This window comes from Oenanthe melanoleuca, chromosome 1A, assembly GCF_029582105.1.
Source record: "Oenanthe melanoleuca isolate GR-GAL-2019-014 chromosome 1A, OMel1.0, whole genome shotgun sequence".
Lineage (NCBI taxonomy): Eukaryota > Metazoa > Chordata > Aves > Passeriformes > Muscicapidae > Oenanthe > Oenanthe melanoleuca.
The window spans coordinates 58,286,549-58,311,542 of NC_079334.1; the positions used below are offsets into that span (position 1 = coordinate 58,286,549).

Consider the following 24,994-nt stretch of genomic DNA (forward strand, 5'->3'; position numbering starts at 1 on the left):
CACATCTAAGCTGTATGGTTTTTTGAATCCTCCATGATAGTTTATTTTTTTAAGAAGGGAACCTGTGTCCCCTGGTCTTGTATTTTTTTATGTATTATTTCTTGAGCTTTATATGCTGCTTAAATGTCTGTACCATACTCAAGAAATCAAAATCTTGTGCACTTGTTTTGTCAGTTATGACTTGTACTTTCTGAGTGAACTGAAAGCAACACTGGGTTAATTAGCATGAAGTGTTTCAAGGTGTTTAAGAAAGTTTACATGCCTGTTTATTCAGCTGCTAATAATTCTTTGAAGTGGTCTAACAAGAATTAAGTACACTTCATCTTGTCAGGAAAATATATACTTGCAAAATTTAGTCTTTATTGTAAAGATTCTGAGTAACTTTTTCTTATGGCAAGTTGTTTCAAATTTGGCTGCTTTTTCCTCTATTCCTTGTGATACTGGTGAAAGGGGTTTGTGTGTTTGTTGTAATTGACTTCTTGACAGCTGAGAATCTATCACCTTTAGGTACTTTGATGTATGTGGGTTGCATTGCTTTAAAACCTGCAAAGTGTTGCAGTTGTTGATGGGAAATGGTACATTCCCAGGAGGAGATAGAAACAGATTAGGAGACTGCATATATGGTTTTAATTCTCTGTGGGGAGCTGTAATGCGAAGTTTTTAAAGGCATCTTCAAATTCTGATGTTACTGATATTTAAACTACAATAATATTGTTTGATTTCTGCAGTATAAATTTTCCTTGACATTCCAAAGGAAGATTTGAAAATTCTGTGAGCTAGAAGCTAGATTTTTTGGCCACAACCAAGATAATTAGTGATTCTTTTAGTTGCACCCTTAATTGAAAACAATGGAAAATATAAAAGGAGATATTGCAGGATAAAGTGGTAAGAGGCTGAAGTTTATACAGCAAAAGTGTTATAGAGGAATAGCTGTGAAAGGCAATCTGTAAATTAGAAGTATAGAGAAATGAAGCAAAAGAGGTACTCAGAAATATTCTTACATGGTTTATCCATGACTTTGGAGCAGACAAGGCTTTAATTTCAAAACCCACGTTTAAGTGGAAGTAATGCTTTTTGCACATCTTGTGCAGCAAGCTGACTTGCTGGTGTGTTAATCAGTGTTTTGATTGCCCCTCTCTTGAGGAAATCATAAATACAAAACCAATAAATTAAAAAAGACCCCTGAGTTTAAAGTTTGTTGCATATGTATGTTGCATAATGTTTTTTAATAATTTTTTTCCAATTCATTCTTTTTTTCTCATGTTTAGGAAGCTGAGCAAGAAAGAACAGATTACTTCATTAGGACGTTATTACTTGAATTTCAAAATGTAAGTATACAGTCACTGCTGGTCTCACCTTCAATGATTGCTCAAAATTCTCCAAAATTATACAATGTCAGAATCTCATGAAAGTATCTTCACTTTTTAAGGTGCTGATTATGTGTATAAATGATAATGTTTGGAAGTGATGCTAAAATCTTAGTATATAGAGGAGGAATAGAGAAATTCTTTGCCTTTTATCTATATTCTTGTTTACCCAAATGGCCTAAGCTTTTCTTATAAGCTTACACTGAAATGTTGGATGTCAGACTTCATTTGACTGAAAAGCAGATACCCGTAAATAAAAACTGTAGAGCCCTCCTGTAAAACACAAAGCATGACAGTCTGTTTTACAGCCTACCTGTCATTTTAATTGTCAATCTACATTAATAAATTACTTATTACAGAGTAGTCTCATTTGTGGTTATGTTTTCTTTAGCAAAGTCTTGTTCCAATTCAACCACAGATACCACAGCAGTTATGAAATCATGAGGGGAGTAATTTTGGGGAATAATTTTTGTCTGCTGTATTTGCTAGGAATGCATGAACTTAATCAGTTTCTGTTGGTGCTCATAACTGACTGAGCTGTGAGACAGTTTAAATAACAGAAATTCTGTGTAGTAGTTGGGGTTTGTGACCTTTCTTGAAATGGTGCACTTCAAAACAGAGCTGGATACCAAAAACCCCAAAGCAGAACTTGCTTTCCTTTTAATACCTGAGTATTGTAGGAACTAGTTACACCAGAAACTGTAGCTGATGTATATTTTGCTTGCCTATCCTATATATGCTAATGATGTTTGGCTATTGACTTTGGGAAGTTCTGTCCCAATTAGAAGCCTGTGTACTGCTTAAAAACTGAGCAGCAATAAAAAGGTACAGCTTGTGCTGAGCTTTTGATCTTAGCAAGGAAACAGAAGTTTGTTCCTTTGAGGAGCAATTTAACTGAAAGAGTTAACAAGATGTTTTATTTGATATGTGCATCTGATAAAGTGTTTTTTCTTCAGATTTATGTAGCAGATTTGCTTGAGCATTCCTGTAAAATTAACTACAGACTTTTCATCTTTCTTTGAAGAATTCTAAGCATAGCCTTGCATCAGGGAGGAAAAGTGTATTTGTGGTATAAAGTAATATCCTTTTAAGTTGGCTTTCAGGTTTTTCAGAATAATTATATGTTTTGTCACTTCTGTAGCATTAGCAGTGGATTATCATATGAAAAAAACTATGCAAAAGGATTTGCAATTTCCACTAATCTACAAAATTATTTTAGTTTTTAAAAGGAAAACCAATTTGATTGAAAATTGATTATTTTCAAGAAAGAACTTTGGTTGCTTAGTTTATAAGTGGCAGTAGAAAAAAAGGACTATAAAGGTTCTTTTAAATTTTTGATTTTCATATAAAAAACAACCCCCTTTTTTTCATGACCATTACACTAATGTGAAAAATCACTGGTCTTTTTAAAAGTAATTAAGTGTAATTTCTTGGTGGAGCTTAATAGATAAAGCTGTAGCTCTTTGTTTTTACTGATGCCCCTGGTTTTGCATAATCATCTAGATTTTTTACTTTGTGCTTTCTTAGGCTGTGTTTCTCTTGTTTTAACTAGCTATGATGTTTCTATAGAGCTGGGAAAAGTCAAGCATCAAAAATAGAAAAATTTCCATGCTCAAGAGGCCTGCTATGTTGTTTTTCACTTAACTAAACTGAAGGTAGTGTAGGTCTTGAAACCTGTAGACTGTAACGTGGGTCAAAACCTTCATGCTCTCCAGTACATTACTTTGAGGGTTATACTGGAACCCAGACATGTGACACCAGCATGGAAAGGTGCAGTAGGATTAGGCACTGGTTCTGCTGGGGCTTTGGATAATGGTGAAAGAGAGGATTTTCAGGGATTCAGGTGGCTGAGTAACTAAGCTCTTCTAAAATCTGCTTCTTACCTTGTATTGTAGCTCCTGTTACTAGAATAAAAATGTACCTATTGTTGCAAATTTGATCCATATTTAGATATGGTCTTAATTATTTCTGTAGTTTTTTTTATTTCCTTCTGTGAGCCTGTGCACATGTGCACACACTTTATTTTGTAATGTGACAAAACAACACCTTTGCCCCCATGTTTTTTTCCTCAGTGTAAGTTACTGAAGTACAAATAGAAAGACCACATGAAAGATGCTTTCTTCATTTCCAAATTATAGCTGTAAGGACAGCAGCATTGTTGGTTCTTTACCCATATAATAGAGAGGGGCTTCTGAACTGTCCCTTAGGGCATCTTCTTATGTATTAGCAGCACTTCAAATATGACTTCAGAATTTCTCTTCTATTTTTTGAAGTGGTATAAGCTGTAGGGTTTTTTAATTCAGTAAATGATTTTGCTTGTCAAAGCAAAGGTTCATAGAAGTACTTCTTTGCTGCGAACTCAAATATGTGTTATCATTAACACCTTTCTCCCTGCCTTTCCCTTAGGAGACTCGTAGTGTCTATCAGTTTCATTATGTTAACTGGCCTGACCATGATGTCCCTTCATCTTTTGATTCTATTCTGGACATGATCAGCTTGATGAGAGAATACCAGGAGCATGAAGATGTTCCTATTTGCATACACTGCAGGTATCAAATACATTTATCTTTTTGTTTATAAGCATTTTCATTTTTTGAAGTCTAGACTTTTGTTATGGGATGTGCTAGTTTTGGTTCTAAGTCAGAACTTATTTATTTTACTTGGGAAAAAAAAAAAAGTCAAAATTTAACTTAAAATCATACAGGCTTCATTTTAAAACTGATGCCACAGTGAAATTTTGCTTCTACTTCAGTTTAAGATAGAATATCAATCAGAAAAGAATGAGCCCTTGAAAGGGGACCCGTTTTGAGGTTCTTAAGATGTAAATCCTCCTGAAGACAAAACAGACTTTGAAGATCATTGCAAATCAGCTTGGGAGTAAAGGCTCCATTCTCTATAGGAGAGACTATGTAGCACGTGCATCACTAAGAACTCTCTGTCTGTCTTCAAATATGACAACAAAGATCTTTAATGAGCAGGCTGCAGTTTATAGAAGTCTATACTTCTGAACAACAGTTTCATCCTTGACCTGAAATTTGGCTAACAGAAGAACTGTTGAGACTGAACTGCTATGAAAATATTTTGCTTAATTGACACTTTCTGACAGTTTATCTGGAAATCTTGCCTATTGTTTTTTATGCTTTTTAAAGCAGCAAAAGTTGATGTGTTATGTCAGGAAAAATTGAATTCAGATTTATAAGCCAGGACATGTTAAATTAATGAGACTTATTAACTCCTTCAAGCTTAGTTATTATCTTCAAGGGCTGCATTATATTTTTGAGTTGTCACTCTGTAATGAGGTCTAAAACCATAAATTGACTTAGGACTGAAATCTATTCACTTTGTCCTGATCTTTTTGAATGTCAATATAATTCTGAATGTTGATTCTTTACAACAGTGTAATTATAATGTAATAAATAAGCATGAATTATAACTCTGCGTGTGTAAAACAGGAATTAATACAGTTAGGAAAAATAAGGAAGATAGTTTGCTGTCATTCTTAAACTTTCAGATTTATGTTTTCAGCTAAAAAGCAGAAAATACAGATGTGTTAAATCAGAAAAATGTGGCAAGTCTTAAAATGAGATCTGTTCTGCCATTTTACATCATTTATCATTAACCCTGGAGAAGACCACGCCTGATGAAACAGTAGTAGCTGGCAATAGTGTGACAAAAGAAAGAGGCAATAAAATTGTCAGCACTGAATCATCTTTCACGACTGCAGCTCCAAATGGCTATGAAAACTTGCATTAAAAGATTGAATGCTGCATTTTGCTCTGCTGATTTTATTTTTAAGATACTAGTGTCAGGCTGAGTGAAATTAAAATGATGGTTGGGGGATTTGAATAATTTTTTTTAACATGAACTTTTGAAATATAAAGATTATAGTGCTTTTTAAATCAAATTTAAATAATATATAACACCTTCCTGTTTATGTTCATAGTGCAGGGTGTGGAAGAACAGGAGCCATCTGTGCCATAGATTATACATGGAATTTGCTTAAAGCCGGGGTAAGGAATCCTAAAAGAAGTTTTATGACATTCTGTAATTTCATAAGTGATTGATTGAGCTTCCAAGTGTTCAAAAATAGTGAAATGTTTAAGACAATCTGGAGCTCTCTTGACAGATTGTATGTTTAGTTTCATTGCATTTGTGTTTCAGTATGAACTTTCCTTTGACAACAAATTTTTATCTAAAAAGGTCACTATAAGATTCTAATTTAAAAAAAAAAAATTTCAATATAAATTCATTTTTGAATTTAACTTTCTTAGTCTCCCTGATGTATTGTGCAGTTCAAATATAAAGGGATAACTTTCATTCTGGGATTTTTAGATTATGAAGCATTGTTATCATTGCAGTGTCATATTAATGATATTGAATATGCTCTCATCTGATCTAAATCAAATGTCACTTTGGAGTTGCTTTGAAAAAAAAATCAAAAGTTGCAGTGTGGAGAGAACAGATTAGCTTTACTTATAAAAGTTACACTTTTTTTTTAATGTTTAACAGCTTTTGCATTGCTGTTCTGACAGTTATGTCATTGTAATTAACTTTATTCTGTATTTCAGAAAATACCTGAAGAATTCAATGTATTTAATTTAATACAGGAAATGAGGACGCAGAGGCATTCTGCAGTGCAAACAAAGGTATATAGTTTGTTTCAAAATGAATGTGATAATATATCACTATTCTTTGTAAAGATCTTGTGCATTAATTTATATCTGATACCTTATTATAGGAGCAGTATGAACTTGTCCATCGAGCCATAGCACAACTGTTTGAAAAGCAACTGCAAAAATACGAAAGTTGTGCAGAGTGGAAGATTGCAGATGGAGTGGTAGGTGTCTTTCCCATATGTAGCTGTTAGCTTCTGATGAAAATTCTCCTGTGAAGTTGTTTTTAAAGTGTTCAATGGTGTGATCTTATTAAGTTCTCATGTTTTTTAAAGTACTGCTTGCATTGAAATAGATTAAGGGAGAGAAAAATAAATTTAAAATGCTTTTGTCAGGGAGGTTCATGCTCTATCCTTTTAACAAAGGAGAAGGAAGTGGAAAAATATTCTTTATTGGTATTCACAGTATTTGAGGATTTTTTTGTCTTTCTGTCCTTCCCCTTGAAATCTCATGTCTCCTGTAGGTTTATTCTCTTTTTTATATTTAGATATGTTTTCTTGGTTGTTGCTGGGCACTATGTGAAAAATGGCTTTTTGGATTAATGTATTCTTTCTCTCCCACAGTCCAGAACTCTGTCCCACCCTTTGTCCCTGGATTGTGTTTTGTTTATTCAGTGATTTTCTGTCCCTAATTGTGTAGATTCCATAGCTGTCTAGAGAGGGTATGAGTGGTATCTCCAGGACTCTTTGAAATATCTGGAAGCAATTTTAAATGTGCTTTTATTAATAAGCATCCCATTTATTTTAGGGATTTAGCTGTCCTCTACTGTGTTTTTTAGGAAGTCTAGAATGTTTTCAATTCTTGGATTAAAGGCATCCACCCTTTTGCTAACTCCTATGAATTGATATCAGTTCATGCAGTACTTATGAGGTCTTTAGTCATGGCAAGAAGCCTGTTGACTAAATGCAATATGGATAGGGCTGGCTGCTTTTATTTGTTACATGTTTAATTAAGCTGATGTGTGATTTTTTTAAATTTTTTTTTCCCCTGAGAAATGGGCATGGCAGGGTTTGGTATATGCAGATTGATTAGCTTTGTACTGAAGTGATTTCTAAGTGCTTGAGTTTTGATCATAAAATAATAGGTAGTGAGTCTACTGTATCTTCTGATTATTTGACTTAAATCTGACTTGTGTCTGTGCTCTTATATAGAATAAAAAATGTCTCTTATTTACTTATTCCTGTTATTATATACTAAATTACTTAATTATTTCAGAAGATGAGTAAAGTGGCACAATGTGATAATACTCTGTAACAAAGGCAAGAGCTGTCCTTAGCATAGCTTGAATGATTTGCTGACTAATAAAGCAAGACCAAAGAGAAAATGGTAAGGTAATGTACATGGGGATGAGAGAGGGATAAATCCCAGCTCTCAAAAGGCAGTGATGTAGTGTGAGTTTTGAGTTTTACTTGGATATAATCTTGGTTTATGATGAACAAATTGTAAAGAAAATTGACTTTTAGCAGTTACTTGGAAACTAGTAAGAGCAGAGAATGTAATGTCCTTGTGTGGGTACCTTGCAGTTTGACTACTACCGACTGCATGTCAAGTCTGCTTATCTCAAAATATGTTGCAGAATATGAACATTAAACAACTGGACAAGGATCAAAGGTGTTGGAAGGCTCAATCTAAAGAACAGCCAGACTGAGGTAGAGAAAAATGGCTGAGGTTGGATATAACAGAGGCTGAGTAACAACAGAAAGCTGATTACTGTTAACTTTTTCTAAGGGATACCAGTGAGACCTGAAAGACTTCATTAAACAGTGACATTTGTATAAAAAATGCAGCATGAAATTGCAGAGCTCCTTGCAGCTGAAAGCCTGTATCTTTGGGGTGAATATCTCACCATTCTGGAATCTTCTTCCATGACTTTCACTAACCTCTGACCTATGAAATTCCAGAGTTGCAATCTATTGGAAAACATTCTAGGGAAGGATCCCAGTATGTCTGCTCTGATCTTATTCTTGCCTGGAAGTTCCCTTTTGGGCACTGCTGGAATCAGAGCAAAGTAAATCTTTGTGTGACTAGGCATAGCCTTTTTTGTGTTGGGAAATGCTTCTTCCTACTGTTATTGAAAAATTCTGCAGAAAGGTTGAGGGGACAAGTCTCATGAAGAAGAGTGAAGAATTTATGTATCTAAAAGTTTGGTACTCAAATTTGCTACTGTCCATTTGTTAGAAAATTTTCTTTCAAAGAATTGACTGATACAGGCTTAGCTTCTCTTCTGGGTTTACAAAGGAAACCTCACATATCCAGTTAGATATTTTCTTGTAGTTTTAACCTGATTCTCAAAACTTTGAAGCTCACTTGAGACATCACTTTGATATTCTGACAAAGCTCCTTTTTTACCCCCAGGAGTGTTATGTTGTATATAATGTCTGATTTTCCCCAGAAATTTTCTAGTTTGCTTTCTTTTTAAAAAGAAACAAGCATTCTGGGATGTATCTTGGTTAAAGAGCTAATTCTAAGGCAGGAAGTTTTTAAGTAACTTTTAAAGTACAATGTAATATTCTAAGGCTCCTTCATGTATCTTACTCTGCCTGCAGATGCTACAGCAACTCTGAAATCCTCAATATGTGAATGGTTTTAATTATGTCCAGTGAAAACAATTCCAAATAAAATTCATGTGCCTACTTTGGATATATTACTGTTTGTTAAGTAGGAGATGTTTCTGGGCTGAGGAGGAAATGTGTCATTTAGTCTATTTGATTATTCTCTGAAATGCTGGAGTGCTCAGTTTCATGCTTTTGTTTTCCTGTTGCTGTTCTCGCTTCAAGCTGTGTTTGAAGTGGGTTGATTTCCAGGGGCTCTGGAAGCAGGGCTTGCCAGTAACATCCCAGTAAAAGGTTAATCTGATTGGCAGTGAGGGGCAGCATTCATGGGGAAGTAGCTCAGACACAATCCTGAACGTGTGTTCCTGTGAACTTGCCAGCTTTGCCCTGCTGGAAACAATACTGTAAAAAGTCAGCAGCAAAGCATGCAGTGTTTGAAAATACACTTATGATAGGGTTAGAATTTCCATTAGAATTTGGTAGATTTTAAACAATGTAGAAAATATAGGATATGCTTTAATGCATATTCTTACCATATAGTTATACCTATTGTAAATGTCTAGAACTACAAATGTTTAATTTAACAATAATTATTTAAAGTAACTGAAATAAGGAAAGCTCTGCTCAGGTACCAGTACTTTCAACAGTACCACACAGCAGCCAAATTTCAGGGTGAAGAATTGGTGCTCAGGAGCCATTTTTTGGAGATAAGAAAAGAATTCAAATGCTAAATTTGATAGTCAGAACTATTCCCCAGCCCCACTTAGTAGTACTTTCAAGTTACCAAACAATTAAATTGGAACAGAATCTTGGACTGAAGCCCTTCTTACTGAAATTCTTGATCATGTTGTCATGTATTTCAAGTCAATAGCTGTGCTTCTCACCATCATTGGCTTTGTTAGAACTGCTGTGAAAATATTACACTTGATATTGGGTTTGGAAGGTTTGAAATTTATATGAGATTATTAGTCTTGGTCATCTGATAAGGTATCAAACAGTTTTGTATCAGTAATATATTTTATTTGAGAGGGTTTTTAGTGAGCTGAAGTGAACTGTAGCTGTCTTGGAAAGTCTGAATCATATGGAATTTCATCAAGTTGGATGTTCTGTTTGGAAGTCAAATAAATAAAATTGGTTGGAAGACAAACAATCAAGCTCACTCTCAATTAAAAAATGTTTCTGGTTGAATTTTTTCTCATGACAGTAACAAGCACGTTACAGTGCTGCAAGTCCTTGTTTTGCCCTTACCCATGAGTAGAAGCTTGTGTTAACAAACACTTTCTCCAAAATCTGGCAGTGCTAGTACTCTCCAGTGTCTCTTGCATTTCGTGCTGTGAAAGTGACAGAGTTCTGTTGCTGTGGTTGACTGCACTTTTAGAAATTAGGGAGGAATCAGCTGCTATTAGGAGAATGTTATTTGAAACATTAATGGTTTAGGAACTGTAAGTGAAAAGACTGTGCTGTTCATATTCCCTTTGCTGTTTGGCAGCTTGGAAGAATATTTTTTATCATTGCAGCATTCTAAAAATTCATGTATTTCTTCAGAGACATTTATCTCTTTGCCTCTGTTGGAATGTTTTATTTAATCTGAGTCACTTGAGTGTATCATTTCAATCTGAAGTATTTCTCTTTTTATCTACTGATTCTCAGTGATTCCCATGCTGCTTTATGAAAAGGGCAAAAGGAATGCCTCAATTCCTTTTAAGGGAAAACATGAGATTACTTCTGAAGGAGTCTTTGCAGTAAATTTGCCAGTATTTTACCAATACAGAAAGCTTCTGAATGACATTAAATATTTCCACTGTGAGTTCCAAAAGAAAATGATACATTGCAGTTCCTGGGCAAAAGGTTTTGAATTGTAGGCAGTGTGTGTGAAATCTCAGTCTAAGACTATGATCCTCTATTTCCTGGAAGTTAGTGACAGCACTCTTTGGTGATTGAGCCAGCAGAGGAAGCAGGTGGAGGAAAGATCCCCCTTGGGAGGTGACAGCACAGTTTGGGTTACCTTAGCAAGCTGGATTCAGACACTGCATCTGCTGTGAGAATTCCTGTTTCTCTGCATTACTACAGGAACATAAGTTACTTTGCTTTTTAGGAGACTAGGGGCAATCTATACAAAGTATTTGAGTTTATGGTCCTGTCATTTGTTAATGTAGTCTTTCATAGCTAGGTATGCACACGTCTATATATGTGCAATTTAACAGAATACCTAGAAATTCCTAATTATGAGCAGTTTTACTTGATCTCAGTAGCTACTCCCTCAGGGGAGCAGCTCCAAGGGAGCACTTGAACTGTTGAGCATTTGATGCATATGGACACAAAATCTGGGGAAAGATCCTGTTCTTTTGTTTCATCATGTTGCAGTGAGAAATGTGCCACAGTAGGATAGTTGTCTTCTGTGAGAAAGCAGGGTGTTACACTGAACACTTAGTGAATTGCGCATTTGTTAATCCATTTTTCAAACATTATTCTGTATGATGACACCCATGGGCTATGTATGTTGTCCTGGTTTGTCTAAGCTGATACTTTTAAAAATTGTGCTCTGCCTGAGAATGCAACATCTGTCTAGAGAAGCAAGGGAATGTTGACTGGTATCAATAAGCTGTGCTTAGGAAGGCTGTGGAAGGTTTTTTCTTAATACCACCATCTGCTCTTCTCAACAGATGCAGTCATCTCAGTGAGATAGCCTATATTCACTTTCAGAGCTGAGTTTCCTTGTTTCTGCTCCATGTTTTCCTGCATGTTTGCCTATTCACTTAGTTTGATATGTGACAGGGAAATCTGTGAGCTGGTGTCCCTCAAGGCTGATAAAAACCCAAATTACTGGTTATTCCTATTTTTTGTAACACAGAACTGAGAACAAGTAACAGGGAATGACTTCTCTAAGAGTAAATGAAGCCTTCACAGAAACATCAATCCATTGAGCTAATTAAGGAAAGTAGCAAAGTACCTCTTTTTTTTTCTTTTTTTTTTTTTTTCTTTTTTTCTTTTTTTTTTTTTTTTTTTTTTTGACAGTAATTCCTGTAGTAATTCTTGCTCCTCATTCAATATAACTAGAACAGTGAAATGATCTGGAGTTTAACCTGATGGACCAGTGCAAGTTTTGAACACCTCTGTGCCTGAAGCCTTCCCTGTGTACAAAATTGGGGTAACCACTGGCTTTTCTGGTGTTAGATTTGAAAGCACCATTTTGTGTATGCAGGTTTTCTCGTTGGGTTTTGTTTGTTTAGGGTCTTAAAATATTTTTTTCAAGGAATTGTTTTTATAAACTCTGTGGGTGTATGTGTGCCTTGGACTTTTGAGTTTATATACATTGTTGTAAGGCTTATATGTTTTATTACCGGTAGCAAAAAGGGCAGTGCCTTTTCAGCTACTTCTGCCTGTTCAACTAGAAACTGCTTCTTACTGTATACATGGAGTTTTAAAAAGCTTTGACATATGTTAGCTTCTTTAATAAGCTTTTTCTTCTGCCTGTGAGAAAGGCATATCTCAGGAAACATTCTGTTCACAAACACTTCACTTTACAAACATAGAAGAACAGGGATGCAGCTGCTGGTTTGTTTTCTGGACAAGTTAGTCTAGAGCCAACAGGCACACCCTTTCCCTTGCCAATACACTTTAGAAAACTGAGTGCATAAATAAGAAATATGTTCCTGAAAACTTCTGTGCTAGTGGAACTGAACTGGGAGACTTTTCCTTTCTGTTGTAGGATGGAGAAGTTGGTGGTGAGGGGGAGGAACTCTTGTGGAGTCTCGCTCTTTCTAGCACCTTTCTGCCTGTGAAACTGGAATATGCTGCAGTGCTGAAGCAAGGCCAGCAGCCTGCTCTGTTCTCAGGATGCAGTTGTTTAGGATGCATTCATTTTAGCTTTGATTGTTAGTACTTATGAGTAAGGGGAGCCTTTAGTGCTATCCATAGTAACAAATACATAAGGGAGAGATTCAGAGTTTGAATTGCACAACTGGGGGAAGTGGGGAGGAACATGACACAACCATTGAGCAGGAAACTGAGTTTATTGTTAAATTCTTGGAGCATCTTTGGCATCAAGCTTCAGCTTGGCCCCCTGCCTGAATGAGGCAATAAAATTAATTGCCCGTATTTGTTAAAGGCAAAATGATCTGTATGGTCACTCATTACTTGATGTCAAAAAGTAGGAAATTACTTTCTTAGTTTTTTAGAGGAGCTGGTAGAGGGGTTGGATGTTCATGCCCCATGGTAATGTTTCCAGTGCTGGGGACCCCAAATCTGGATGCAAACCACTGTAGACATACTAATTAAAAAAAACCCAAAATCCACATTCATATTTTTCCCCAGTCATTAGTTGCAGCCAAAGCAGCATGGGCAGCAGATGAAAGGAGATGATTCTTCCCCTCTACTCCATGCCTGTGAGACCCCACCTTGGATACTGCACAGGGTGCAGTGGGTCCCCAGCACAGGAAGGACCTGTGGGAGAGAGTCCAGAGGAGGGACACAAAGATGAACACAGGGGTGAACAGATCTCCTAAGAAGACAGACTGAGAGTTGTGGTTGTTCAGCCTGGAGAAAAGAAGGCTCTGGGGAGACCTTACTGTGGGCTTGCAGTACTTCAAGGAGGCTTATAAGAAAGATGGGGACAGACTTTTTAGCAGGACCTGTTGCAGCAGGACAAAACATAATGGTTTTAAATTAAAAGACAGTACATTCAGACCAGATGGACTGAAGAAATGTTTTATGATGAAGGTGATGAAACACTGGAACAGGTTGCCCACAGAGGCTGTACATGTCCCATCCTGGCATTTCTGACAGCCAAGGCCAGCTTGGACAGAGCTCTGAGTAACATGATCTTTTTAAGATGTCCCTGCTCATTGCAGGATTAAATGGCCTTTGAAGGTCCCTTCCTACACAAACTGTTCAATGATTCCATGAAAACCAAACAACTTTGATTGACTGCTGCGGGAGTTGTGTTCATTTAAATGAGTGGCTTTTATCTGCTAATTGAATCTTACTTCAAAAACCCCTGATAGCTACAGCTAGTGGTCAACAGGACAATGAACTCCCTGTGCAATTTCCCTGAAAGGGCTAGCACAATCCATTCATTAAGGAACAATAGGGTATTTCTGCCTGAGTACTTGTGCAATGTTATATTTGACAGCAAGCTAATGGGAGCAGTTAGGGAAAAGCAGTAAGAAAGATGAAAATAGTTAATTTTTTTCTTCACAGGTAAAGCTCTACTTAGTACACTGAGGAATAGAATTTGTGACTCTTCACAGTAGTCAACAGCAGTATGGTAACTTTCAAGACAAGTAATGGAAATTAAAAATATATAACTAATTCATCTAAATTTAAGTGAAGTTAGTTAACTTTAGAGGCAACTTGCAGTTTATCTTCCAGAGCAAAAATTGCTCACTGAATTCAAATGCAACTATCACATCTGAAGCAGAAATTTAACAGGGAGTTGGTTCTATTTTGTTCTGTGAGACTGAAGGTCAGTCTCCCATTACCAGTCTCAGCAGGTAGGCTGGTAGACAGCAGACCCTATTGCCTGAATGTGGTATTGTGCTTTGAAACATATTACACCAATTTGGGATATTTGTTGTTATTTTTTAAGATTGCTTTTCAGAAGAGAACTCCTTCAAGAAAAGGCTTTAGGTAAAATAAGCATTAAAGTTAAGAGAATACTAAGGACCTCCTTGGTTTTGTTGGGTCTTTGGCTGTGGCACGTTTGGAAGTGGTGTCTCAGTTCTTGATTGCTGCATGTTCTGTTTTATGATTTTTAATCATATATGGCTTTTTTCCTTATTTTCACTTGGTGCCTGGGTTGTAGTTAAGTGGTGTTCATAGCCACTTGGGGTCTTGTGTTTTAGATCTGTGGTGAAAACAGTGCTGATGATTGTTTGTAGCTAATGCTGCAGCTATTGCTGAACAATGTTTGCACAGTCAGGAACTGGCAAAGGCCCACCTGTGGAAGGTTATGAGTGATTGCGTTTGCATTGCTTGTTTGATTTCTTTTTATTTTCTCCCACTTCTCCTTTGCCTACTAAACTATTTTGTCGTGACCCATGAGTTTTCCTGCTGTTCCTCTTTCCCCTCCAGGGCTGGAGTGGAGAAATGAGAGTGGCTCTGTGGGTTAACCCACAGTATTTTACATGTATATACATGTAAGTGTGTATGGATTTATAAATACATGCATATATAAAATATTCCTTTTATATTTATGGTCCTAAAGGGAAATTAAAATCTTCATGCTTTGCTGAGTAAATTTGTTGACACAAATGGGAGATTATTCTAAAGTGTTTTAGATCAGTGCATTAGGAGACAAATGGGTAAGGTCTGTCTTATTTTCTTACAATACTGTAGATTATTCTTATATTCATTGGAATAATTGTACAAGTGGAAATAATTAGAATGAATGGAAAATAAATGCTTTATTTTCCGATTATTCATTTAATTATTCAACGTGAATAATTGGGAGGGTGTATGAGAGCTTGCTCACTACTAAAGAAAGATCAACTTTTGAGTATTTCCTCTAGTGGATTGTTCAATGGCAAGTGGACCAAAATCTTCAGTCAGAAAAATCTGAAGCTGGATACACAAGGTAAAAAATGACTTTGTGCATTTAGAATAGAGTTTTCAAAGTGATCTCTATATGATAGCCAAAAATAGGTCATATTATTATATATTACTGCCAAGTGTCATTGCAGATCTACGCACCTCAGAGTTCAAATATTGTGTGTATCAGCTTTACAGCCATGAGTAAAAATACCCTTTTTTTCTTTTAATCAGGATGAAAATAATACAGAAAATGCTGTCAGTTCTTCAGATGCTGAGAAACAGGATTCTCCTCCACCAAAGCCTCCACGGACCCGCAGGTAGTTAACTGTATTCCTGTACTAATTTAAGCTGAAAGATGAATAAAAAATAGAATAAAGCTACTGATACCATAAAGACTTAAGATGAGTATGTTGTATTTATAAATAGAAATATATATAATGCAAATAGAAGTCTTGTAGTTGACTGTAAATATAAACTACAGTATCTTTGTGAAGTCTGTGTTTAAATATACCAACCTTGCAATGATTATCTGTGAGTAAACACAGTTACTAGTCAGATGTTAGATCTACTTGTGCTTTAATTATGCTAGGTGATAGTAGCAAAACAAACTTAAAATAGTCTCAAATATTTGGTGACAAAACCATAATGAAACAAACCCATTTATTCCAGAGAAATCTCATACAAGCGCTGCTTTTGACTACTGTAAGGCAACCAAATGCTGTTATTATTGAGAAGAAGAATTGTTCTCACCAATGCTTTCGTTCAGCAGAGGAAAATCTTCTCTAGTTGTTAAAATGTCTAGACATAGCTTTACAGAAGCAAAAAGTAAATCTGAACCAACAGATTCATCAGCCTAAAATGGGTACCCAGCCCGAGTGTTACGACAGCTGAAGAAGCAACTCTCCTGAACTAGGTGTCCAAGTCCCCCAGCTGGTTTGTGGAGAGAGCCTATAGCAGCCTTTGGCAGGTGATCTTGCCTGTTTTACATTGCCTGTAGTTAAATAGACATAAGGTGAGCACTTGGATTTCCTGAAGTTTTCAAATTATATAAGAAACCACCAGCCAGTTGATATTCTTGCCTAACGTTTAGGCATAAGTGAAGTTATAATTCCTTTAAAATAAAGAAAGAGATGGAAGTAAGTTGGGGCTTTTTACAAAGAAATGACATGGTTGGTGCTATGTAGGCAATATATTTGTCACCTTATTCAGATTTGATGGTAATGTGCTTGTATGCAGTTATGAAGATTAAGATGACAGAGGAGTCAGTTAGCCTGTGTTCGTGATGAGTTCCAAGCTCTTGAATCTTAATCACTGAGCTTAGATATATGATTTCTATCCAACAGATTATTTCCTTACTGTTTCCAAGTGTTCCTTGAAATAATCTTAGGTGTGCCTTAATTTTTATCATTTTTATATATTCATATAATATTATGTATAATTCATGTAATATTATGTATAATTCATGTAATTCATGTTTAAGCACACATCTGTCTTATCTGCACTGCATTGTTCTTTACTTGCTGCATTAAGTTAAAATCTTTTAATCTCTCCTTAAAGCCTGGGGTTTTTTTGGGCCTGTTTCCATAAAATCATACTTTCCCATCTGCCAGCAGTGGCAGGCAGATTGGTTTCTTAGAGGTGAATAAATTGAAGCTTTTAGCAAAGCTGTTGTCTTTCTAAAAATGGGGATTATTTTTGAAAAACAATTAATTAAACTCCTTCTGGAAGATGCTTCTGAGGAAAGACTTTATTTGCTATTAGTCACATCTGCTCAAAATACCCACTAATCAGCATGGTTTTTTTCCTTGATATGGGGGATAATTTTACAAATCTACAGCCTGATTGAGTCAGGACATAGAGCCAGGTTTATGGAGGTTTTGGCATAGATTAATATCCTTTTCCTGAGGAGGATGGGAGAGCAAAATCAGTGAAACATTCTAATTCACTCCCCATATTCACAAGGAAATGTTTTTAGGTTGCCAGCCAAATGTGTACTTGAGTTTTACATGTACTGTTTCTGAAGAAGTTACAAGCAAGTTGCTAAAGCTATTATTTTTCAAAAGAAAGCTTTTACATTCTTTATAATTATGTTGTAAATGGCTTTATAATGTGTATTTAGTAAAGCAAGCTGCATTTTTAAGGGAAGGTTTAACATTTACTTGGTTTTCTAAAGCAAAAAGGGCTATAGGGACTGATAGTGCAGAGTACTTTGGGCCACCTTGGTTTCAGGTGAACTTGCCTGTGATGAGTGAGCAAGAGAAAAGTTGGGATTTTTTTTTTCTTGGCCTCAGGATGCTTATTTTCAATATTGTTACTGGACTAAACCATGTTTGCTTAGACAGGGAAGTCTATGATACCTGTTAGTTGTTTTCTGGCAGCCCCAAGTCTGCTGGATGAGATGGTGACATCTCTGCAGCCCTTTCCACTGGCTAACCACTCAGGACATGGCAGAATTTTTCTGTGAAGGAGGCTTTCTCACTCTTTCTTGTTCTGTTTGTAAGATAATGAAATCATCTTAGTATCTTCTTTAGACTTTAAGATCTCTTCTTCTGAAAGTGCAGCTAATATCATGTAAACTCTCCTGTCTGTGCTGAGGATGAGATATCACTAAAGACTTTTACCATGCGAGGTAGGAAGCTTACTCAGAGAGGTATAGTTAATCCTTTTAGTACTTGCTTTGGCCTGGGCATACTGGGGAAGGAGTGATGCTTTCTAAGCTGCTATTGTGTTTTCTTGGAAGTTATAAGTATCTTTAGGATATTGTTATTATATTATATTAGTATTAAATTGGTGTTTTATTTACTTAGGTCGCCATGAAGCATCTAGCTGTACTTATTTTGCAGTGGTTTTGGAATTGTACTGCCTTCCAATCTTTTGTCACCTTGTAATGCTTTAATGTAATGAAACTTGCTATATAATATATGAGTGTAGTCATTTAGCTTAATGTCTATCTCCATTTGATGTCAATATAAAAATTCTAATATTATTCCTTGATTATTACAGAGGTAAACAAGAACAACTCATTAGTGCATACATCAGCACCTTATCCTAGAAATTGCTTGGCTTGGCAGTTGATGATCACTTCTTGTGAAAGGCACCTTTCTTTAGAGGACTCGGGATGGAAAGCCTTAGTTAGACATGTTTTAATTATTTTCAGGTTAAGATAGGAAGAGGACATAAGTAATGTTTAACTTTGTTATATTTAAGACTGCAAAAAAAGTTTTAAGTTTACAGTTTAGGACTGTACTTGATTTTACATGACTGATGTGTCAGAATTTAGAGGGAGCACCTCAATACCTTTAAGTATTAGTCCCTGAAATATTTGTGTGCTTAATAGTTGATTCTAAAGTATTTGGGAAAAGAGATGGTTTATTTTAGTCAGCCTTAGTTACAAAAAGTTCTTTATTTTCAAATTCAAATCAGTTTGAAATCAAAGCATAAATTTAGACAAACTAATAAAAAGTATAGATGATTTAACAGCTTTTTTGTATGCAGTGTAATGAAGAGCTATGTGCTGCTGTCTGAAGGAGAAAAGGTGAAAGTGCAGCAGTTTAACTTCTCATCAGATTTTGTTTGGACTTAGTCTAATGATAGCAAATACATTTCCGGGGTTATGTATTATTCTGTTTCATTTCTAGCCCTGCAAACCATCTCTTTCTATCTCCTGCAAAGCTCAGATAAGTCATTGATGAGTGTTCCTTCTTAGTTAACTGTCTCTAATTTGTATGCCACAATTAAAAAAACCAAAAAGCCTCCGTAAGTAAATTTTAAGAGATAAATTCACCAGCTGGTTATTTTTATTAATTCATTGTACTCTTATATAAATTATTTGTAGTGCATTTGCAACAGCTTCACTCACTCTAGTGCAGCTTTTCTTTCATGTGGGTGGAAGTGATTTGATGCTAAAGTAGAATAATGTGGTTGTCTAGCTTCAGCTTGCTTATGTTGAGTTTAATTTCCCTATTTTAATTATGAGGGAGGATGTAGAGCTTGGTATCTATTTTTGGTTGTTCATAGCAGCTGCATTCCATGACCTTGGCATCACTCTCTTTTATTTTAAATACCCTACAGTGTGCTGCATAGAATAACCATGGATTACTTAAGGCTTTTTTTCTTTTGAACACTGGCCAAGTTTCATTTAAATCTGAACCCATTGTGCACAGTTTTAGTAATATAGCTCTTTTCCATTAAGGGTAGAATTGATTAGATTTTAAAACATTTTAAAAATGTATAACGTACTGCAGTAAAAGCAATAAATGTCTTTTTCATGTATACATTTTTGGTTGAAAGCTGTGGGAATGCTTTCCCTCCCCACCGCCCCCCCAAATTATAGTACTTTTGACAAATTGTGTGTAATTGTTACTATGACAAATAAGTTTAAAAAGTTGTTATTGCCTGACACCTGAGAAGCCACTGGCACTGGAGCACTGTATCAGCTGCTGGGGCTATGTGGCAATAAAAGTGTATGAAAAAGCTGCCTGGATCGCCCAGGGAAATTCCATATCCAGCTGTAAATGAGGAAGTGCCGAGGTAGTGGCATTCCAAGATAATTAGGAGCAGTTGTATCTGAAGAGGCACTTGAAGGCTGAGTCATGACAAAGTTTCTATTTTTTTATCACACAGTGAGATTTTGCAAGCCTGTGTTTATTTAAAGGTATAATACATGGAAGCCTACTTCTCTTACTTGCATGGCCTGGCTTTCTTTGGTTCACTGTCTCTTTTCTGTCTCAATATCCTCTTTCATGAGCTTTCTCTTAGTTTCCCAGTACTTTAAATCAATCTGGTTTTACTGTCTCCTGTTATTTTCAACAGTATTAGTAGTTCATTTTCAGATAATTTTCTAGAAATGTCTCTGGAGCACAGCTGTTGAAGGACATGCCCAAAGACAGCATTAATTAAAAATGCCCAAGATTAACAAGACTTTTAGAAAAAACTACTGCTGAACAGGGATCTTCTGAATGTGTTCATATCCTAATATTTCTGCTGTGTAAAAACAAACATACATTATTTGCAATGCAGAACATGTGAAATAGAAATATTAAAACTGCCAGTGAAATGGAAAAAATGCTACCTATTCGGATCTGTTTTCTAATTTAAAGATAAAAAAACATACATTATTGTGCTATTTGGACATCTCAAATGTTGAGGACAAATATCCTTCAATATTAATAAGGCAAAGAATGATTTTGGCAAATAATTTCTCATTTCTTCATCGTAAGCTCTCATTTAAGAATGAAGGAGTGACATTTAACTTCAAATATAATGGGGAACATTGCAGAAGCTCTGTTGAGATGTGTAGGAGGAACTTATTGAATCAACCTTTGGACTGCTGATTTATGCAGCATTTCCTATATTATCAGTTCTATGGATACATCTAAGGGAAGTGTTTGAATACAAGTGAGGTTCTGTTTACCAGTGGATTGAAGTGTGGAGTGATTTTATTGAACAGTAATTGGTGCAGAACTTAATGAATTTTGACTGGCATTGTGGACGTATAACCTTGTTATAGCTAGTTTAATGCTAATTTGCTCCTTTAGCTAATTGTAATGCTTAATATTGGGTCTGTACCAGATAAGAAATTAGTTTTGCTGATTGCAAGTAACTCTGGGTCAAGAAAATCAGGTCAATAAGGGAAAAACATGATTTTCAGTAGGAGGATTTAGTGGAGATTACTGATGAGCATCACTGCTGGTAAAAGGGGGCATGTAAACATTTGTGCAAGTGCACTCCCTGTCTCCCTTCCCGTGTTCCTCTCCCCATTTGGGAGAGGAGGGGATTCTCTCGTCCTTAGTGTGTATTAAATTGGAGCAAGACTTATGTCCCCCCCAGTTTCCTATCTTATCTTTACTAATTCAGGCAAACAACTTGTTCTCAAGCTTATTCAGTTTTCAATAACATCTAGAGGCAAGAGTCCCTGAATTACTTCTGTTAAATTGCTTTGATATGCTTTGTATTTCTCCTGCTTTAATGTAAAGAAAAACAGCAATATACAAGTGCAGGGAGGGAGAGGAAGAGAAGGAATTTGAGGCCCAACTCTTTGTGACAGGAGTCAGGCAAGGAGTGGAAGAGATCATCCAGAACTGAAAGGGGATCTGGGGTTTTCCAGATACAAAGGTACGGTAACTTGTAGAAGATAATTTGGAAGCTGGGAAGCTTGAAGTACTTGAGGAGGTTAGGATTTTCACAGACTGAGAATCCAAATGGTTCTCTTTAGCATGGAACCCCCTAAAGATTTTAGTTCTGCAGCCCATACTGCTTTAGCTTGGTGCTAACAAAGGCACAAGGATGACACACATGCTGTAGCCTGTCCCAAGTCAGGTATGCTTTTAGTTCTCTACAAGATTCAGTTGTGACACAGTCCCTGGGCTTTTTTTGTTTTGGGTTTTTTTCCTTTATGTCATGATAATCTCAAGAATCTGAATTTGCTGAGTCCTTCTTAGACATGGATTGGAAGTAGGGGAGCCAAGGTAGTACTTTGATTTTGCTCATTATGTGGCATGCAGAAATAAGAAGAGCCTGTCTGATGCCTTTCTCTTGTAGACAGAGTTCTTGTGTAATTGTGTGGTCCTTCTTTTGCTGGAGGGTCTCATGAAGGCAGAGTATAGGGCCAGAGTAGAATTCCCTCCTTCCATGTGCTGGCCAAGCTGCTGTGCATGCAGCCCAGGACACATGGTTGGTTTTTGGACTGTGAGCTGGTTTCTGCACACTGCTGGGCCATGTGCAGCCTTCCCTCCATCAGCACTCCCAAGTCCTTCTCTGCAGCGCTGCTCTAAGTCTGTTCATCCTCCAGTCTGGATGCTGGGGTTTGCCCCAACCCAGGTGCAGCACCTTGCACTTGGCTTTGTTGAACCTGATGATGGGCCCACCTCTCAAGCTTGTTCAGGTCCTCCTGGATTTTTAAAGGAATGGAAATTATAAAAATGCCTTCATCTGTCATGCTAAATATTTGTAGTCAACCACTCTGTATCTAATCTGACCGTATGCTTGAAGAACTTCTAAGTAACTTGAGGTGAACTGCAGTTATAAGTGCTGTGGTCTCACTAATATGCACTGTAATTTGGATCATAAATTCTACTGGGAATATTTTTTATGTTGGATGAATCTCATGTCAGCTAAATTTGGTTTGCAACTAAATGGAGACTATTAAATACACAAACACAAAAATAAAATCCTCTTGGGTATGTACAGGAAAATAAAATGGCAGGAAGACATTCAGTGTTAAGTGGGCTGTAAGGATTTTTTTTTTTTTTTAAGAAATCTTTCTTGGCTTTATTGAAACTTGAATTCCATATGTCAAGTTTCTCGGAGCCCCTTAAGGAAAAAAGTAGTGAAATGCTGCCACAAGAGGGCCTGTCTTGCAATGTCTTTGCAAAATGCTTCTGGGAAAGGATGTGAGCAATCTTTTAACTATTAGTAAGGATTAGTTGTGGCCTGAACAATGTCTTTGTGATATTCTGAAAGACATTTTGAGTGTGTTGACTTAATTCTTGCCTACCCCACTAGTCATATTCTATAGCTGTTGTGCGTGTGCAATGGAAGCTCTCTGTGGAGTTTGATATTGGTATTACAGCATTAACTACTGCAGTGGGAAATTGATAGATATCTAAAATTTTGTAAAAACCCAGAAAACTTAGACAATTGTTTCTTGGTTGTTTTGCAGTTGCCTTGTAGAAGGAGATGCTAAAGAAGAAATCTTGCAGCCTCCAGAGCCTCAGCCAGTACCACCGATCCTAACACCATCTCCCCCATCAGCTTATCCAACAGTCACTACTGTGTGGCAGGACAATGACAGATACCATCCAAAGCCAGTTTTGCACATGGTTTCATCAGAGCATTCAACAGACCTCAATGAGAATTACAATAAGTCCACAGAACATTCAGGGAAGAACGAACCCAGTGAACACACAGAGAAGAGGCTGGAGCGCAACTTAAGTTTTGAGATCAAGAAGGTGCCTCTTCAGGAGGGACCACGAAGCTTTGATGGGAACTCCCTGTTGAACAGGGGACATGCAATTAAAATTAAGCCTGTGTCGTCCTGTGTAGTTGATAAGAGTTTTAAGCCACAGGAACAGATTTCAGGGGATTCATTTGTAGATGCTTCTCAAAACTCATGTATGGAGTACAGCGTGCCACAGTCTAACCCAGCCTTAATATCTTCACCAGAAGGTCTGCAGAGTCAGCAGGTGTCTGACACCCCACCCAGACCAGACCGTCTGCCCCTGACAGAGAAGGGACACGCCACGTGGTCGCTGCATGGGCCTGACAATGCACTGCGCACGTCCGTGTCTGAAGAGCTGTCTTCAGACACTTTGTGTCACGGTGTTCAAACTTTCTCTCTAGTTTCAAACACCCCAGCTGAACATCCTTCCAGTGATTCTGTTGATCATACTCCTCTTTCTGTTCGAGCACCCCTGTGTTTTACTAATCCTCTCCATGCAGATGATTCTGACACGGATGAGGTGGACTTTGACAGAGCCATGAGCAAAAGCGCGTCCAATGTGTCAACCGCAAGTGCCACAGTCTCTGCTGCCACTAATACTGAAAACATTTCTGCCAGAAAAGTATTGCCAATGTCTATTGCTAGGCAAGACTTAACAGCTGTAACATGTTCTGAAGATGGCAAAGGTAGGTTTCACTGAGGTTCAGAAGTGCTGCTCTTTATCTAGTGCATCTGTAGAGCTGGACAACATAAATTTCTTTGCAATGCAATTTTCTAAATGTAAATATAATCAGTGCAGTATGGCAGCTTCAGAGAGGGCACAACTCTTTTCCTGACAGCTTTCAGTTTGCATGTGAGCTATTTTTGGTATAAGTTGCTACAGACCATGATTAGCAGCTTCAAAAGCTGTACTCTGAGCTTTATTGTGAGCATTTGTTTAATGCCTTATTTATAATGCCGTCCTGTAGGTTTGTATGTAATGGTAGTTTTCTGTGTTATTATTTGGTGCTTATTTTTTCTCTATGCCCAGTTTCATGGAAGTGTCTATAATAATTGGGGGTTGACTAGTCAAAGCATTTTCAACAGGCTTGTGCAAATACATAACAATTTCATGCTTATTGGTTGATGTGCTGTTCCTGAAAATGTAGATGTAACCTCATTCACTGTGTTGGTCTTTGAAGTTGCTCATGATTTGGCTCCTGCATGTTAATATTGTTGTAAATATTTAGCTGTGCTTTCTTCTTTTTCTGTAAATGGCTGAGGGTGACAAGATAGTACAGTTGTTAATCTAAAAATGAGTTATACTTTATTGGCACTTGGAAAATTATTTAGTGGCTTTTAATCTTTTACTATTTTTTTGAGTTTTTTTTTTTTTTTTTTTTTTTCCAAAAGTTTGCAAGTTATAAAACCATTTATTGAAGGCAAAAGGGTACCAAAACATGCAGGTGCTGATTTCAGTCAGGCTGCCACACTTAAAGCAGATGGAGGACAGAGCTGGGAAGAAGAGATTAGGCCTTGGTAACTGCTTGTGCAAAGCCCAACAAAATAAGAAGTAAGGCTGTGGAGCTGAAGGAAGAACATGAACTTCTGGATCCAGCTTAGCATCCTGTGCTTGGAGCTGTTTACAGTGATGGCCTCACCTCAGGAGTCTGTGCAGACTTCATGACTTTCTGAAGTGAAATGGGCCTCAGTGTAGGATGCAAGATTCAGAACCAGTTGAATTGAAAATACTGCTTTGTGAACTGAATGTTAATCAAAAGTCATATATCCAGAGATAGGAACTGTTTTGCAGCCTTAATAACAATCTGTTTCTGTAGATCTTGGTATAGATCTATAGATACTGTGAACTGTATCTATAGATCTATAGATTTTGGGACATTGTGTAAACACAGGACAATATTTGCACATACCTGTATATTTTTAACACTGTGA

General features: G+C 36.7%; 1 protein-coding gene across 3 annotated transcripts in view; it reads left to right on the plus strand.

Annotated features, from left to right (window-relative positions):
* The window catches only part of PTPN12 (protein tyrosine phosphatase non-receptor type 12), a 69,760-nt gene that overhangs the window by 38,046 nt on the left and 6,720 nt on the right, over positions 1–24,994 (plus strand). For all 3 annotated transcript variants that reach the window (XM_056507430.1, XM_056507420.1, XM_056507412.1), the window contains exons 7-13: positions 1,269–1,328; positions 3,774–3,916; positions 5,311–5,377; positions 5,936–6,013; positions 6,106–6,204; positions 15,355–15,440; positions 22,784–23,748. In XM_056507430.1, coding sequence (XP_056363405.1) covers positions 1,269–1,328; positions 3,774–3,916; positions 5,311–5,377; positions 5,936–6,013; positions 6,106–6,204; positions 15,355–15,440; positions 22,784–23,748 — 1,498 coding nt within the window. The remainder of the gene's footprint in view (positions 1–1,268; positions 1,329–3,773; positions 3,917–5,310; positions 5,378–5,935; positions 6,014–6,105; positions 6,205–15,354; positions 15,441–22,783; positions 23,749–24,994) is intronic.